Genomic DNA, 19,043 nt, shown 5'->3' on the forward strand with positions numbered 1-19,043 from the left:
GTCGCTAGGAGTCAGATACGACTGAGCGACTTCACTTTCACTTTTCACTTTCATGCATTGGAGAAGGAAATGGGAAATGGCAACCCACTCCAGTGTTCTTGCCTGGAGAATCCCAGGGACGGGGAGCCTGGTGGGCTGCCGTCTATAGGGTCACGCAGAGTTGGATACGACTGAAGCGACTTAGCAGCAGCAGATATTCCATTGGGTATATGTACCACAGTTTCCGTAGCCATTCTTCTGTGGATGCGACATCTAGGTTGCTTCCATGTCCTAGCTATTGTAAAAAGTGCTACGAAGAGAATGGCATAGAAACATATATATTACCATATGTAAACAGAGAGTGAGTGGGAATTTGCTGTGTGACATAAGGAGCTCAACCTGGTACTCTGTGACAACTACAGGGGTGGGGTGGGCTGGGAGGTGGAAAAGGGGTTCAGAGGGGAGGGGACGTGTGTTTACCTGTGGCTGATTCAAGTTGATGTATGGCAGAAACCATCACAATATTGTAAAGCACTTATCCTCCAATAAAAATAAAATCCCAAAAAATGAATAAAAGAAGTAAGAGTGGGCAAAAAAAAAAAAAAGCCACTTCAGTGCAATTCAATATGTGCTGCAAAGAAGGCAATGTGCCGTGGAAGGACAGTTCACTGAGCCTCAGGAAGAGCAGAGAAGATCATGGAAGGATTCACGGAGGAAGTGATGTCTAGACTGAAAAGTGATGTCTGCCCTGAAAAGACACGCAGAGGTCAGTCACGTGAAGGATTCAGGTAGGGCGGAACGTGTACGGATGCCCAGATGTCAGAGACCATGGCACGTCCAGGGAGCTGCAGGTGTCCCAGAAGGCTGTGCTTGGGAGTTGAGCTTTTCTCCTGGAGCAGTGTGGGAGTATCCAGGGATTTTTAATGGGGTGTGACACAATCAGATGTATATTTTAGAACCATCAGTCTGGCTCTAAGATGGGGTGTGGGTTGGGGGTGGTGTTGGAGTCATAGAGACCTCGTGAGAAAGGGGAAGCACGCTGCCCGGGCAGTTCCGTTCCTGGTGCTGAAATCAGGGGTCTGACACGGTTATGGATATGCAGATCAGGGGCCGGGAGGGGGTCTGGAGAGTCCTCCAAAAAAAATACACGAGAGAGGTGATGTCACTCAGAGCTTGTAAAGTGGGGAGAACAGTGGGACACAGACCTTTCATGTGTGCCTGCGAGGGAGGGACCGTGAGAGGGGCCAGGCAGTGTGACCCCGTCTTAGAGGCAGTGGGGGGCGGCAGGAAGAGAGAGAGATGGGGGGGTAGGGGAGGGCTGCCCAGACAGGGCCTGGAGTGGCACTCCAGGCTGGAAACAGGTAGCCTAAGGTAGGGATCGGAAAGTCACTCTGGAATCCAGCGACGAGGAAGTTATTGACGAGGCAGCTCCAGTGGAGTGGCAGGCATGGAAGCCGGAGGGGGTGAGTGACGACATGGGCGGAGAGCGTGCAGACAGCTGATTTTAGGAGGTTCTTCCCTGATCTCCCCTCCATGCCCCAGCGACACCCCCTTTCCTGTGACCTGCAGATCCTGGATCCCCAGTGTCTGTTCTCTTGCAAGTGAAACAGGCCTGTTTCTTTCTTTCTGTCCCCTGGACAGTTCCTGACATGGTCCCAAGCCCTTGTCTTGTTTCTCCAGCTTATACACCACCCGCCAGCCTCATGACCACCTCCTTCCCATTCTGGCCCCTCCCTCCCCCTACTTCATCATGTTTGCCTCTGACTTTCAAGCAAAAAGGAAATCCACAGAAAATTGCCGTAGTGACATCAGAACCATTTGCAAAACGTCATATTGGGAGGAACGAGAAACCAACTTGGTGTCTACCCCCCAGAAGAGCTTGGGCTTACAGTGATACAGGTTTTATGCAATGAGTGGCGCATGACACAATGAAAGCCAAGTGTATGGGTGAACTGGAGAAACGTCGGGTAAAGGGGGAAACGCTGTGTGAGTAGCAGACTGCGGTTCCTAGAACTCCTGTTCGGCAGAGCACAGTGCAGCATCTGTGGTGAGGCAAGTGGTTTTGTCTGTTTCCCAGCTGAGCAGAAATGCACTCCTGTCCGTGTTTGGTTATGGTACTTGCAGTGCCCCTGAGACCAGGCTTGGGGAATGTATTACCCGATGGAGAGCTATTTATTTTTATTAGAATATGAAGTGTTTGCAGCAGAGGACGCTTAATATCATTTTAATATAACGGTTTATGTATGTTTTGAAATTTTGAAATTGCTGTGGGTTAATGATAAAGTGATTAAATTTTTGGTGGGGAAATTCCATCACTTGTCGACATACAGGTATCAGCTTCCTACCGTTTTGTTATCCAGGAGTGAGTCATCTGCTGGTCAAATGCTGAGATGCGTCTTTGCTGTCTCACAGCTTCAGAAGATCTCTGTGGGTTTCAGTCAAGGGCTTTGTGTCTGACCCCTCTAGGTCTGTCCTTTTCTTACAAGTCTTTTTTGGTAAGCTTTATGATGGTATTTTTGTTACAGGTCTGGTTGTGACAAAAGTGAATTATGTTATCCTTAAAATAGTCAGGTGATTGATGGAATGGTTAAGAGAGAGGGGTGTGGGTGGCTGCTGAGTGCATGGCTCTGAATTACCTGACTCTGAAATCCTCTATACCAGGCTCTGGAGAATGTTCTTTTTTAAAAAAAAAAAAAAAGTGTTTATTTGGCTGCGTTGGGTCTTAGCTGTGGTCCGTGGAATCTTCGTTGGCTCGTGTGGGATCTTTTGTTGCAGCCCTTGGACTCTGTGTTCAGTGCCCGGACTCCGTATTTGTGGTTCGTGGACTTCGTTGCTCTGTGACACATGGGATCTTAGTTCCCCAGCCAAGGATTGAACCTGGGTGTCTCTTTTGTCGCAAGGCAGATTGTTAACCACTGGACCACCAGGGAAGTCCCTAGAGAATATTCCAATGTCTTTTATCTCTAGAGTCTAGAAAACAGGTATTCAGACCAGAATATATTTGCCATTGGCATGTCTTTCAAATGTAAAAAAAATGTCGGTTAACTAAAAATTTAGTTTCCTGTCTTGGTATACTGGGAACTCTCTGTTCTTGATGCAGAGTCTTCCATTGTTTCCTTAGACTTCTTGAGAGAGAGATTAGTTCCAACTGCTTGTAAGCGTTTTGGATTGGGAAGGGAGTTGTTTGCTGCCGTGTCTGAGTACAGGCGGCACATGCAGAGTGGGCCCGGGCCAGGCAGAAGGAGGCCCTGAAGACCAGGCCCCCAGACTGATGCCAGGTGCCGGGAGCCGGCCGGCCTGACTGGGACCCTGAGAGCAAAAAGCTTTCCTGTGTGCTCAGGGTACTTTTATTTATTTATTTGGTGAAACTGCTGGTTCTGTGCCCTCTCACACCCTGAAAGGGCCGTATGGACCCCTCTCCCATTCTCTGAAACAGTGGAAAGTGCATGAAACAGAAATTCACTAGGTTTTGAGGTGTTACATGATCATATCTGAGTTTTTGTTAGTCATAAGTCAGATGAATGACCCATTTCAGCAGAGCAGTGTGACCATTATATAAGGCATATTTCAAACATAAGCAGAATTTTTTAGGACTATCAATTCATAGACAGGCATTGCAACTGGAAACACGTGGTATCTGGAGTCCAGGACACACAGGCTGTGCTCTGAAGGTTTGTTTAAAAACACACTCAGAGGGTCTGGCAAACAGAAACTAGTTTACCCTATCAGTTGGCTGTGCCCTTTTCCAAGCCACTCGAGTGTGAGATGTGTTCAGAACGCAAACCTCTCCTCCTGTTTGCTCCCTGGGGGCCTAGGCAGTGCCTTTCTCTCCCTGTCTCCCTCCCCTCCTCCCTCCCTTCCTTGCAGTAAATATTATACCCACACCAGTCATGTGAAAATCATAGCAGGAAACACGAATTCGACACTAACTTGCTTTCCAGGGCTCTGCACTGAGGGGTGGTGGGTGGGTGATGATGGGCACACAGCACACAGTCACAGACAGTGCCAAGTGCAGCCTTTCGCAGGGACCCAGAGGAAGCCCTGGTCACTGTGTTAGTTAGAAATATTCAAGGAGTAAGGATGGGCTTCCCTGGTAGCTCAGCTGGTAAAGAATCCGCCTGCAATGCAGGAGACCCCAGTTCAATCCCTAGGTGGGGAAGATCCGCTGGAGAAGGGACAGGTTACCCACTCCAGTATTCTTGGGTTTCCCTGGTGGCTCCGCTGGTAAAGAATCTGCCTGGAATGCGGAGACCTGGGTTCAATCGCTGGGTTGGGAAGATTCCCTGGAGAAGGGAATGGCTACCCACTCCAGCATTTTGGCCTGGAGAATTCCATGAACTGGATAGTCCATGGGGTCACAGAGTCAGACATGACTGAGCGACTTTCACTTTCAAGGAGTAAGGAAGGTGCTGAGATGTTTCTTCTTTTTAAAAATGTTAAGACCTTTCAAGTTTCTTCAGATACTGAGTCCCAGAATCCTATATACTTTTTCAAAGGGCTGTTGTTGTTTAGCTGCCAAGTCTTGTCCAACTCTTTTGTGACCCCATGGACATGTCCATGCTCTTCTGTCCAAGGGATTTCCCAGGCAAGAATACCAGAGTGTGTTGCCATTTTTTTATCCAAGGAATCTTCCTGACTCAGGGGTTGGAACTGCATCTCCTGCATTGCAGGCAGATTCTTAACCTCTGAGCCACTTAGGAAGCCCTTTCAAAGGGGTACTCGTGGTTAACTGTCTGCTCTGACTCTCTTCCAGTTCAGTTGTGTGATCATTAACAGATGGATCCTAACTTCCTGGTTCACTCACCAGATTTGTCCTAGAAATGTCCTGTGTGTCCCTGAAGTCAGACTGACTGAGAAAGCATCCCAGGCGCTTCCAGTCCCACCAGGCCTGTGAGTGCCCCCTCCTCGTGTCCCGCGCATACAGGCCCAGTCCTCTGCTAGGGCCCATGTGTCCTCATCGGCACAGTGTGGAGACGGCGCAGTGTCTGCCGTGACCGGACAAGCTAGTGTGAACGAATGTCATCCTTTGACTTTAAGTTGCTTATTTCCTAATTCTCCTTGCAGAAATAGAAGACATTTTCCTGACTTTAAAATCGCTTATCTAACATGAGAAAATTAGTTGAAATGATCCTTGAAGCTCCTTTCAGTCTTAACATTCTATGAAGAAGTGACTTTCAGATATCTGATTATTTGAGTTATGGGCTAAAACACACCTTCATCTGATTTCCCGTTACGCCTTCCTCCAAGATCTGTGGGAACACAATGTGCCCCCTGGTAAAAGAAAAATGAAGCTGAATAACTTTTAGAATGACATCTACCCAGAAATACACCAAATTTTTTAAAAAGATAATCATCAAATTATGAAAAATGTTTTTAGTGCCTTTTTAAAAATCAAGAATTAATACACAGCTTAGGATCCAGTTTAACTACTGACGTTTTTATGAAATCCTCATAGGCTCTCAAGAATGTCTTCACTTCTCTCACAACTATATTCTCTCAGTGGAAATCAAGACTATTTCAACTTTATTTTATTGTTTTAATGAGGTAGAGCACTTGTGCCTTGTACTCTGTAAACTGGAATCTGAGCATTTTTAAATTGACATTGGTGAATATCAGTTGACATTTGGTCACTTTCCAAGCTGGACTTTATACTCACCTGAGGGTGCAGATTTTCAGACTTGACGCCAACCTATTGTTTGTACATATGTAGATGATCTTTGCATTAGTGTGTTATGATCCAACTTCACATGACATTTAATTAACAAGCTTCTTTAAAAAGAGGAGAAAGCTTTTCATTTCATGCTTTAAGTGCATTTTAAATAAACAGCATTGTGAAGTCACATGCTTGGTGCTCATTAGGGTGGTAGAGAGCTCCAGTGAGTCATCCTGGATAAAAGACGTAGATTGCAGTGAACACAGAGGAGAGTAATGTGTTTTTACGTATCATTTTCACCTTTCATTTGTTTGAGAAAATAGCTAGTAATTATTAGGTGTCATAGAGCATTTTATTTTTTTATAGAAAATTTCTTGATTGAATTTATCTTGCTCTCTTTTCTCATTTAGTTTGCATAGCCAAGAGTCTTAGGTTTGAAATGGTTTGATTACGATAATTTATCCTTTATTTCTTCTTTCCCAATACCATCATTAGACACCATCTTCAACTTTAAGCATTGAAAAATAAAGATGTCAGAATGAGCTCTGCAGAATAAAGTCTCTTCTTTTTATTCAGTTGTCAGCTCTAACTTTTCCAGTCTACCCTGAGTTTTATTTTGTATGGATTTGGAGCTACATTTTCTAGTAGGAATTCAGAATTCCAAACGTGTTTTGTTTGTATTTTGCCCTTTTTTAAAAATGATAAAATGATATTACTATTAACTAAAAGAGTGGAAGCCCATGTTGGACTTAAAATTCCTAGACTTTGGTTTCGTCCAGTTACTATGATATGTCCTAGATCGTATCTTCCCTTTCTGTCCTGTGTAGTATTTTCCTTCCAGTATCAGCTACCCTAGGGTTTAGGAAACTGCCTGAGGATAGAGTCCTCTTCAGAAACCACCGTGCAGGTCTCCCAAGTTGATAATTACTGTTCGCTTCTACTTAGAGCTGTAATAAATGTTCATTCTAAAACTCTTAGCACTTTTAGAGTATTCCAGTAACATCATCCTTTAAGCTTGAAGAATGAGGTCAGAGAGAATATGCCCCAGGAATAAGTATAGTTGCTCCAAAGGCCAAGTCACCCAGTGCTAATGGCTAAGGGTTGGTCTTTCTTTTCCTATTCATCCACAGCAGTATGTCAGGCATTGTGATATAGATAGGACCTACACTGGTTAAGAGCAGAGTTTAACCCTGAACACCACAAATCTGAGCTGCACAGGTTCAATTGTTGGCGGATTTTTCAGGTGTGAGCACTGCATACTGCATGATTCACGGGAGATTGAATTTGCTAACCTGGAACTGTGGGCACAGAGGAGCGGAAGATGGGAAGAACTGCATAAACGGGAGGCAGATAAGTCTTGTGTGGATTTTCAGCTCCCCCTGCCACGCGACGTTCCAGGGTTGTGGGCAGTTGTGGTCGTTCCAGGGGGCACCTCCAGGACGAGAAGGGACAAAGGCCAATGGCAGAACTGACGCCTGGTGGACGGGCAGACGAGGAGGTGCCGGAGCTGTGGTCAGAGTGGAGAAGAGGCGCCAGAGAGAAGTGGGAGGGGAAGCCGTGGAGGATTTCAGCAGAATTGCTGACTTCCTTGGTTGCTGTGAGATGAAAACTAAAGAATCTGTAGAACTTTGCGGTCGGGAGGTCATTTCTGACCTTTGCTAAAGCAGATTCAGTGAAGGGTAGAAATGCACTCCAGGCTCCAGTAGGTTAAAGGGCAAACTGGAAATTAGTGTAAATAGTTCCTGTGGACTCCTGACTAGTTGTGTATAAAGGAAGAAGAGAGGTGACGGCTAGAGGAGGAAGTGATACTCAGGAGGGACTGTTATCTTACAAATATAAGAGAGACCCTGAGGGTGTTTATAGGCTGTGGGGAGGAGGCCCATAGACAACCAAGGATTTAAAATATAGTGGAAAGATAATAACCAGGGAAATAAGATCCTAGGAGGGGTTGATGGAGGTTGATCTGGAGTACAGGATCAACCCTAAGCACGATTCCTCTGTGTAAGGAGGAAAGACCATAAAGGTGGTTACGAATGTGTTTACAGGGTATGTAAGCAGAAAGTTTGATCCTCACAAGTTTGTCCTTATAAAATACAAGTTCAAGCTGCTGCTACTGCTGCTTCTAAGTCACTTCAGTCGTGTCCGACTCTGTGCGACCCCATAGACAGCAGCCCACCAGGCTCCCCCGTCCCTGGGATTCTCCAGGCAAGAACACTGGAGTGGGTTGCCATTTCCTTCTCCAATGCATGAAAGTGAAAAAATAAAGTGAAGTCACTCAGTCGTGTCCGACTCCTAGCGACCCCATGGATTGCAGCCCACCAGGCCCCTCCATCCATGGGATTTTCCAGGCAAGAGTACTGGAGTGGGGTGCCATTGCCTTCTCCGAAGTTCAAGCTATATGCTACTAAAAATTATTATTGGAAACTATATCAAGTAACATCTAAGTGCTTACTATCCACTTTGAACATTATTTAAAGTTTAAAAAATGGGATCTCATGGAATTTCATCCTATAGCTCTATGAAGAAGATATCATTCCTTCTCAAAGAATATGAACTTAATGAGTGAATTAATTAATCTAAGATCATGGAAACATGGAAGAGATGGGTCCAGCTCCAGGCACCTGCCTGTGCTCTTAACCTCCGCTGGGATGGGACAGGCGTACTGAAGAGAATAGGGGACGCTCGGCAGAATGGAGCAGAGGGGTCACTGTGGACGGGGAAGCCTTGACCATTGGCGCTGGCTGCCATTACTGTTGACGTCCGTTCTTAATCGCTGAGGCTCAATAGAGTTGTAGCAATCTTAAAGTAGTCATTTTACCATTTAGTATTATAAACTGTGTGATTTTTATGTTGCAGTTGGTATGTACTGAGTGTCTTAGGTTTCCCCCACTTGGTGTCGGCTATTACCGAGATAAGCCGCTGCTGTTTCTTTCTGACTCAGTTTGAACTAACAGCAAGAGTACCCCTGAAAAGCATGGTTTGTGCTGGGGCTGCAGGGAAGGGAGGAAGAGATATGAGTGTATAATTATTTTTTTGAAAATTTGTAAAATGAAACTGTGATAACAGAATAGACTGTATCTTTCCTTTTACTACTAAAAGGCTTTTGCTACTAATTAGAAGGTGAGGAGTATGTCTTCTTTATAAAAGAAGTGCAAGTTTATAGCATCATGTTTGATATTATAAAATATGGGAAGAGGAGAGAGGAACTTATTAGTAAAAAATATCTCCTATAACAGTTGTAATGTCTACTACACTTACATTGGTTTTCAGGTCTTTTTTATTCTTATGGACCCACGGAAATGACCAGATATAATAATAATAATAGTACAATAATAATATCACATTTTTCAACTAGTTGGGATTTTTTTTTAGTTATGTTTAGGTGGAAGCTACACAAAAGAACCTTTGTAAATTCTATGAATTGTGTCTGGATAATGCTCAAAGATAAAATTGCATCTATCCATGATACCCTCCTTTTTAATATAATTTTACTCATTTTTCAAATTTATGATAATAGAGCTAATCTTTCTCCTGACTTAAGATTAAGCTGATTTTTCCTCTTTTCTTTCAAGTACAGCTGGAGAAATTATTTCATTTTACTGTTCATTTTTTTCTTCATATTATTAGCCTCAAAAGAAAGTAGCAGGAAAATGTGGAGTCTTTAGAGCAGACACAGTGGCCTGGTTTTCACCGGCAGTTCACTTCTGCTGATGGGTGTCTGTTTGTTTCTGAAACCAAATCGCCCTATGAGACCTTGCTTCATTTCAAACCACTGTAAAACGTGTATGATAGCTATTTCATCTTTGACCTTCCTTAGCTCTTTAATTACCCACTCCAGTGTTCTTGCCTGGAGAATCCCAGGGACGGGGGAGCCTGGTGGGCTGCCGTCTATGGGGTCGCACAGAGTCGGCCACAACTGAAGCGACTTAGCAGCAGCAGCAGCAGCAGCTCTTTAATTATTATATATCAGCTTTTGCAAAAGTGTGCCTTTGATAAATGTGTATTTTCTCATTCTGAGAATACTTTTCAAAGAAAAGGATGTTTAGTGACATTTATAAAGTAGCACGGAGTTGTTTTTACCCGCCATTCACTTCAGTTTTTTCATGCACCTTCGTGGATTTTCCAAACTTTTTCTTGCAGTTAATAGGTTTTAAAAAGAGAAGAGAAGATGAAGTCTGAACATGTCTTTGCTTTCTTCGTATCTGCCTACAGGACGAATATAAGCCAGAGAAGGCCCTGTCGGAGGAGGACCTGAAAAACGCCGTGAGCGTGCACCACGCGCTGGCGTCCCAGGCCACCGACTACGAGAAGAAGCCCAACGTGCTCAAGCTGAAGACAGCTGATTGGAGGGTCTTGCTTTTTCAAGCCCAGTAGGTTTCATTCGTTGGTTTGGTTTGGATTTTTAGTTTGCAGAGCACCACTTTCAGAGAAGGCAATGGCACCCCACTCCAGTACTCTTGCCTGGAAAATCCCATGGATGGAGGAGCCAGGTGGGCTGCAGTCCATGGGGTTGCTAAGAGTCAGACACGACTGAGCGACTTCACTTTCACTTTTCACTTTCATGCATTGGAGAAGGAAACGGCAACCCACTCCAGAGTTCTTGCCTGGAGAATCCCAGGGATGGGGCAGCCTGGTGGTCTGCCATCTATGGGGTTGCACAGAGTCGGACACGACTGACTGGGGCACGCTTTCTGTTTCCTTGGAGTCGCCCTGTGACCCTCTGTCAGCCCCTGACCAGCTCTGGATGTAACATCCTCATAAAGGAAACCAGGGCTTTAGTGCAAGTCCTGTCACGAAGTGAGTGCCGCAGATGGGGACTCAGATGACCGACCGCTGCCTGAGTCTTTGTCGTGCCCACAGTTTAACCTCTGTGAACCTCAGCTTGTCCCTAGCACACGTGTCACAGGGTTCTGGTGAGAAGCAAAGGAGATCAGGTGTGCAAAGAGCCTCGACACAGTGCCTGGCACACAGAGGCTGTGCAGGAAGTGTGGATTTCACTTCCTTCTCTCTCTCCTCTCTCCTTCTGAGCTCTAAGAGTCTGTGATTAAACTAGAAGGAAAAGATAAAATCATACTGTGGGCACGGAAGCAGGGTGGATTGCCTATGTAATAAGGAGTCTGTGACAGCCTTCAGATGAGGGATGGAACACTCCGTGTGGAGAATTCTGGGTTTATGAAGTGAGAAACTTGGGATTTTGGGAACTGAGCCTCTAGAACAGGCAGTCTAGTCGCACACGTCGCATCGGTGTCCGTGGCAGGCACTGCTAATTATTCACAGCGTGCCTTTTACAGCCTGAGCTTGGCTTCAGAACCACTCTCAACCCAGCCCCGCCAGGTGACTGCATTTGGCACTGGCATGACATTTGACATCGAGATAGTAAATATGGGTCTCTGCGTGCTTGTTGATGAAAACAGTGGAAGATGAGAAAGGGGAATGAGAACAAGAACAGGTTCTCTGGCGATCTGTGGATGCTGAGCTTGCAAAGGTGTAAAACTGCTGACATCCGGTGAGGAGGAAGTTGTAAGGAAACCCAAGTTACACAGGATATTTTTAGTGTAGGAGTAAGACAGTTAACACCCAAGGGAACCACAGCCAGATGCATAATTACGGCTATTAGTCATAAAAGTCCTTCAAATTATTCTGTTCCCCAGCATTATTGTTTTTAAATGTCTAAAAGTGCCGGATATGATAACTCAGGAGATCTGATTACTCCAAATATAACTGATGCAGAATTGAGTCCAGTGAAAGAGAGGCGTGGGGCACGGTGAGGGAGACCCCTGGTGTGCTGTCTGCTCAGCGTGATCGCTTTCAGGGGGATCGTGCAGAAAGGGATTTTTAGATGGGCTGACTTTTTGTCCATCTTTGTATCGACTGTACAGCCGGCAGGTATCTCACCTAGCTCGGATCTGTTTCTTCCATTCCTTTACGAGTTCACAAGCCTTGTCAGCGCTGCACTCTGCTAACGTGGCCTACAAGTTCACAGTGTGACACTGACCTCAGGAGATTTCCACATCCTCTCAGGTGGATATTTTTTGTCCTATCGAGGTGCACCTCACATACTTCTAAGTTCACAGTGACGTTCAGTAAATTTGCAGAATCGTGCAGCCCTGTCCAGCTGTAGAACACTTCCATCACCCTACAGAGACTGAGCCCCTGTGCCGTTCTCACCCCTAGCCCGGACACCACTGGTCTCCTCTTTGTATGCCCTTTTCTGGAGTTTCCATATACCCGCAGGCGTAGAGTATGTGGGCTTTTCTGTTGCTCCGCGTAAAGGTGTGGGGTCGTCCACACTGAGGCCTGTCTCGGCTCTCCACGCCTCTGCTGCTGGGTGGTGATGCTCTGTAAGGATACAGACTTCACTGTGTCCATTCCTTCACCAGTTGATGGACATTTAGAGTATTTCTCCTTTTTGACACTTATAAATAATGCTCCTGTGAATATGCACATACAAATCTCTTAGTGCCTATATGTTTTTATTTCCCTTGAGTAAATATATACCTAGGAGTAGAATTGCTGATAAATTTATAGTTAATTTTGTTAAAAAAAAACTGTCCAAATTACTTTCCAAAGTGGGTGTATATACCTCTTTATATTCCATCAGTTTATCACTCAGTTGCATTTTAAAATCAAATTATGTGATTAGAAGAGATGAGTTAATTTGTAAATTAGTTTCTGACTAGCCTAGTATCAGCATAACGGGAAAGCAGAGGCTTTAATGAATACTTTCTATGGAGTGATTCTGCTTTGTTTCCTCTGTATCCTCGGGCGGTAGTCACAGTCTTACTCCTTGATGATCATGGGTTCCAGGGCCTTTCGTTGCCATGGCGAATGCTGTTGAAAATGTTCCTCTCCAGTGAAGTTTTGCCAGGGATTAATTGGTCCCAAGAAGAGTGAATGATTTTATATGTCATTTTAGATCAGTGGTGAGAAATGGGCAGGATGCCGTGCATGCAGGTGTGGAAATACCCTGACATAATATGCCTGTGTCTCCTAGGAGCCCGGAGGAAATGCAGGGGTGGATAAACAAGATTAACTGTGTCGCGGCTGTGTTTTCGGCACCGCCGTTTCCAGCAGCCATTGGGTCTCAGAAGAAGTTTAGTCGCCCGCTGCTGCCTGCCACCACGACAAAATTGTCTCAGGTAAAGGCATTTTGATCTTTACACCTTGTCATTTCACACTTTGTAAAGTGGTCTTACTATTTGTATTCGAATAATGCCCCATATTCTGGGGGCAAGGATGAGACCTCAACCTGGAGGGCCTTGTTGTCAAGAGGGCAGACGCAGTGTGCCTGGGGCCTCTACACTTCGCATGGGAAGCAGACATGGCGGACTCGAGATGGGGTGGATGTACACTTTGAATTTGTTTCTAAAGTTAGTTTACTACTCAGTTATACCAGCCTCACTTTTATTTTTGTTTTTTGTTTTGTTTTTCCCAACAGTTCATATTTTTTAAACACCTGGCTAAGGATAGATGTCCTGCCTTGGAAACCAGCTTTTTATTCACTCATTGATTTAACTTTTCATTTTACTGAGCTTTTCCCAAATTCCAGACTGTGTGTGATGCTGGAAGCATTCCCAGGGACCCACTGCTCACAGTGCAGCAAGGCAGGGCCTTCCCCACCCTTGGGAGGATCTGAGTGGACCTTGGTGGTTTTCCCAGAGAATGCAGACAGAGCACACAAGAACTCTCTTCGGAGGTGTTCACTTGAGCTGCTCTCCTTTTATCAGGTCGATGTTTTTGAAGGTCACATTTTATGGCGCTCCTTTCCTGCTTACAACTCTGTTCTAAGGACACTGCATACAAGCCATGTCTACCAGTTTTAAACCTGTCTGCAGGGCCACTATTTCCACCGACTTGTTAAGGATTTTGGAAGCTGCTTTGACGTCTTTGTGAATTTCTTATCGGTGCAATAATAGAGAGAGTTGCATCTGGCTGTGATCAACCAGGTCTTGATATTAACTAGCTCCTCCACACACCCGACATCATAGTTATCAACAGAGCATTTATTAATAAGAGCATATCATGTGCCTATTGTACCTCAGAGACTATTTTTGGCTCTGGAAATAGAAAGGCAAGTGAAACCCAGGCAGTCTCAGGGATCCAACTGGCAGATACAAACAAGCAAGTAATTGCAACAGTTTGATCAGAGGCACATGTAGGATAAGTCCAGAGGACCTTGCAGGCTCCAGACAGGGCCTGGCCTTGGGGGTGAGGGAGACACTCACAGGATGGGTGGCAGGACGGGTGTGGGAAAGGGGGCCGCCCCGCAGAGTGAGGCCAAGAGGGAGAGGGGGCAGCGCAGGTGTGGGAGCCGCGCTGCGTCATCAGGCGCTACTCGAGCGCCCAGTGTCGTGAGAGGCAGGACGCATTCCTCTGTGGAGCTGTGTGTGTGTGTGCACGCGCGCTAAGGTGCTTCAGTTGTGCGTCTGACTCTGCAACCCCATGGACTGTATCCCGCCAGGCTCCTCTGTCCATGGGATTCTCCAGGCAAGAATACTGGAGTGGGTGGCCACGCCCTCCTCCAGGGGATCTTCCTGACCCAGGGATCAAACCCCCGCCTTTTTTTTTTAATTAATTAATTTATTTTAATTGGACGCTAATTACAGTATTGTAGTGGGTTTTGCCACACACTCACATGAATCAGCCACGGGTGTCCATGTGTTCCCCGTCCTGAAGCCCCTTCCACCTCCCTCCCCACCCCATCCCTCAGAGTCATCCCAGTGCACCAGCCCTGAGCGCCCTGTCTCATGCATCGAACCTGGACTGGCGATCTGTTTCACATATGGTAATATACATATTTCAATGCTATTCTCTCAAATCATCCCACCCTTCCCTTTTCCCACAGAGTCCAAAGTCTGTTCTTTACATCTGTGTCTTTTGCTGTCTCGCATATAGGGTCATTGTTACCATCTTTCTAAATTCCATGTATATGCGTTAGTATACTGTGTTGGTGTTTTTCTTTCTGACTTCCTTCACTCGGTATAAACCCCCACCTCTTGCGTCTCCTGCACTGCAGGCAGACTCTTTTACCTGCTGAGCCGCCAGGGAAGCCTCTGCAGCTGGTGCCAAGCAAAGGCCAAATGATGAAAGGTCACGAGGAGGATTTGGGATGCCTCACCATCCCCAGCATCCTTAGGAAAGTAGTGTAAGTAGGGAATTAATGTGATCAAATCAGTGCTTCAAATTTTCTTCTTTTTACAATAGGAAGGAAGTATCAGAGGTGGAAACTAATATAAGAAAAAGGTGTTTTCAATAGAAAGAGGAAAAATGAGTTAGTGAAAGAGGAGATGGACGGAGTAGGAGGGTTTGGGACCTCCGGATGGTCCCGTTAGCTCCATGAAGTGAGGAATCGGGCTGTCCTTAGGCGTGGGCTCTGGGCACTGTGGTGTCCCCTCTGGCTTTGGGTTCCCCCTCATCTCCTGCTTCCCTCTTGATGCTTCTTTCCAGAGTCTTTTGCTATGTCCTTTCTCTCTTTGTACCTCCAGATGTTGCAAGGAGTGCTCAGAAGCAGAGCCGAACAGACACTTGAGGAACAATAGTTTTTAAGTTAGTCAAGAAAAACACAGGGGAAATGTTAAGGTACAAACAGGACAAAAACGATCTCCGGTGAAGTGGCAGGAGGTGACTGGCCGCTGCGGCGAGAGCAGCATCAGGGGCGCTGGCTGGAGCGCACGGTGGGCGCCCTCGGGGATGAAGGCAGTGAGGACGTGGAGGAGGGGCGTGTGGGGGTCCCGCCCAAGTGCGTAGAGACAGGCTGGTGCAGAGAGCAGAGGAGATGTGGTTTCAGGAGACATTCTTTCGTTTCTGTAAGTTCATCGTTATTATTGATGTGGTTTGGTTGATGCTCCCCACGTAAGCTCTAGTTCATGGACTAACTACCAAAAAAAACTGTTAGGAACAGGAAGGACCAAACAGCTCACTTTACAAGGCAGAATGGCGTTTAACTTTCAAGGACAATAAGTGTCCTAAGAGAAAAGGAAGGCTTTACTGCTTATTGGCCAGACTTCTTCATCCACCCAGCTAAAATACGAGCTTTCAAACCAAGTGCATTTCCCCACTTTAATTTTGGGTACTTAACATAAACAGTAAGCCACATTATACGAGGTTCAGTTCAGTTCAGTCTCGTCTCTTAGTCATGTCTGACTCTTTCTGACCCCATGGACTGCAGCATACCAGGCCTCCCTGTCCATCACCAACTCCTGGAGTTTACTCACACTCATGTCTGTTGAGTGGGTGATGCCATCCAACCATCTCATCCTCTGTTATCCTCTTCTCTTCCCACCTTCAATCTTTCCCAGCATCAGGGTCTTTTCAAATGAGTTAGTTCTTCGCATCAGGTGGCCAAAGTATTGGAGTTTCAGCTTCAGCATCAGTCCTTCCAATGAATATTCAGGACTGATATCCTTTAGGATTGAGTGGTTGGATCTCCTTGCAGTCCAAGGGATTCTCAAGAATCTTTTGCAACACCGGAGTTCAAAAGCATCGATTCTTTGGTGCTCAGTTTTCTTTATATTATTATATTACACAAGGTTAGAGGAGAGAAAAACAGTTGAACAACTTGAGGCAAAAATACTTTCAAAGCTTGAGTTTTATTTTATTAATTTCACTAGGAGTTTTCCAGTTGGTATTTTTCAATAGATTGGTCTTTCTCGCCATTACTCCTGTAAAAGATCTGGGGTAAAAGGTGATCTGAAGTTAAAGAGGAACATTAGTAACTTTAGAACAACATGTGAGCTTTTCCTTGCTCTTTTCTCACTGTGGAACCTACATTTCTATTTATTTTCTACTTGGAAAATGTGAGTGAGTAATTGAAAGTAGCTCAGTCATATCTGACTTTTTGCGACTCCATGGACTGTAGCCCGCCAGGCTCCTCTATCCATGGAGATTCTCCAGGCAAGAATACTGGAGTGGGTACCTGTTCCCTTCTCCAGGGGATCTTCCCAACCCAGAGATCCAACCTAGGTCCCCCACATTGCAGGTGGATTCTTTACGCTGTGAGCCACCAGGGGAAAGTATGCTTCTGTCCTATTTGTGTGTGGGCTGTACATTGGTAGGGCTTCCCAGGTGGCTCTAGTGGTATAGAACCCACCTGGCAGTGCAGGAGACACAAGAGCCACGGATTCATTCCCTGGGTCAGGAAGATTCCCTGGAGGAAGGCATGGCAGCCCACTCCAGTATTCTTGCCTGGAGAATCCCATGGACAGAGGAGCCTGGTGGGCTACAGTCCACAGGGTCACAGAGGATCAGACAAGACTACAGTGACTACATGTGTACATTCATTGGTTAGTCACTTATATGTGAAAATGAGTGTGTTTATTCATTTGTGTATTTTTACCACAAGACCCCACCACCTTTGTCATGGCAGTCTCTTATTTTAAACAAATGCCCTACATTGGAATTTAAAATGAAATGCGTAACATTTTTTATATTTTTCCTCATTTTGAACACAGAAGTGTAAAAAAATACATATGTAATGTGATCAAAATGGTGAGTTCACAATTTTAAACAAGCAAGTAGTGACCAGCAAGAAGCATCCTCTGTGTCACATAAGATGACCAAACCCTTTCAGGAATTTAATTTCTTTGTTAAAAAAAAAAAAAAAGAATACAATGATGCCACCCCCAACCCCCCACCCCCAGACAGGTGAGTCACTGAGACTTTGTGGGCCTCAGTTTTCCTTCTGGAAAATGAGGAGATTGTCTAGACTGTTTTTTAAGATTCTTTCTATCACTAGCTCTGTACATTTTTTGCCCAGGTCATCATATTTGTTTACCACCTATGGAGAATGTGCCTTGCCCTTGAGAGTAATCGGAAAATTAGAAGCAAATATGTGGAAGCCAGCTCGTGATCAAGAGCAGGTTAGAGAAGGGGAGGGTGCTGGTGTGCAGACCGTCTGCTCCAGGTGTCTGGGCACCTTCCGCTTTGCTGAGTCACAGTCACCCTCCTTGAACCCGGGAGGCGTGTCTGGATGCCCCCCAGGCCTCCCCGCATTCAGGGCGAGGCTCCCCCTTCACCCCGGGCAAGTTCTCGGCCTCGGCCCTGCCGACCTGGGCCCTGAGCCCTGCGTCGTTGTGGGTCGTAGGGTGCTGAGCGGTGTTCGCAGCCTCTGCCCACTCAGTGCCAGTATCACCCCACTTTGTGACAACCAGGACTGGCTCCGGGCACTGCCCGGCGCCCCTCGGGGCCACAGCCCCCACCGTCTGCAGCCACCGCTCCGGCCCGGCCATCTTTCCCTCCTGCACAGCCTGCTGCCCCTCCCCGGCATGCCAGACCACTTGGGTAATTTCAGTCTACAAAATACAAAATAGACATATTACCAGGGTGAGAAAAAAAAAGTTAACCAGTATTAGGAAAAAATGAAATATTCAATTAGAAGATTGGTGCTTTTAAAGACACTGTTCATCACCCTGTCATTTGCAAGCTTCTCTTTAATTTTATTCTTGTCTCCTCTCCAAAGCATATTAGCCACTGCTCCTGAAATCGATGACTGTCAGTGTGGCAGGGTTCTCTGCGAGCAGCTCTGCTGTGTGGGAGGAGTCGCCTTCTCGTAGTTGCTTTTGCGGCCGTGTTGCCAGAGCACATTTCTCTTCCTGTCGCAGGTGGAGAGACTGGTGTGAAAATCTTTTAAGTTTTGCTTCTCCTTCCATGTAGCACTCCAGACTTAGGATTTCGTGGCTGGCCATCTATAGGATCTTTCGGGCCTCCTTTTCTACTCATCAGGTAGTCATTTTCAAACATTAATGCACATAATTTACCAGGGGACTTACCTAAAATGCACCTTTCTCATCTCTGCCCACTCCTCCATCCATCAGGTCTCAGCCAGGGTCCCCAGGAATGTATGTGTTTCTAAGACCCACCCTGTGCCCAGCCACCTGCCCTGCAGATCAGAGACCCCACCCTGCAACGTACCTGGCTCCCTCCCACGCATCCCCTGGAGACCACGCCTCCTGCAGGGGTGGTCTCCCCCACTGCCTTGTCCTGTTTCCCTCTTTGACTCCCAGCCATGGTCCCGTTAGAGGCTGACTCTGGATGCCCACCGAGTGCTCCCTGTGGAGGGCCAGGCCTTGTGTTAGCATGGATCACAGACAGGAGAGTGCTGTGTTTGCTTCCAGCCTCGTGTTATCCATCCCATGGTTTGAGCGCGGGGCAGCCGTGCCGAGGCCCGGGAGAGGGGGCGGCGTTGGTTCACAGACTGGCCCTGCGTGAGGACGGCCAGGGGAGGCCAGAGACGGGCAGCCACTGCGGGCTGCTCGAGGCGGGTTTAATGCGCACGGGAGCTTACTGATGAGTCTGGAGTAGCTGAGAGACAAGCTGACCCTGCACCTGCCCCCAGGATCTTGAAGTTTATGAGGAGCCTTGACTGGATTCAGTCATTGGTCCAGATGGTCCCAGCACCACCTGCTGTCTCAAG

The 19,043-nt window shown here is 46.3% G+C and overlaps 1 protein-coding gene across 9 annotated transcripts in view; it reads left to right on the plus strand.

The window, feature by feature from the left end:
* The window catches only part of PSD3 (pleckstrin and Sec7 domain containing 3), a 492,806-nt gene that overhangs the window by 437,692 nt on the left and 36,071 nt on the right, over positions 1 to 19,043 (plus strand). For all 9 annotated transcript variants that reach the window (XM_061404651.1, XM_061404650.1, XM_061404652.1 and 6 more), the window contains 2 exons: positions 9,845 to 10,002; positions 12,627 to 12,771. In XM_061404651.1, the coding sequence (XP_061260635.1) occupies positions 9,845 to 10,002; positions 12,627 to 12,771 (303 nt within the window). The remainder of the gene's footprint in view (positions 1 to 9,844; positions 10,003 to 12,626; positions 12,772 to 19,043) is intronic.

Source organism: Bos javanicus, chromosome 27 (assembly GCF_032452875.1).
Source record: "Bos javanicus breed banteng chromosome 27, ARS-OSU_banteng_1.0, whole genome shotgun sequence".
In the NCBI taxonomy this organism is placed as follows: domain Eukaryota; kingdom Metazoa; phylum Chordata; class Mammalia; order Artiodactyla; family Bovidae; genus Bos; species Bos javanicus.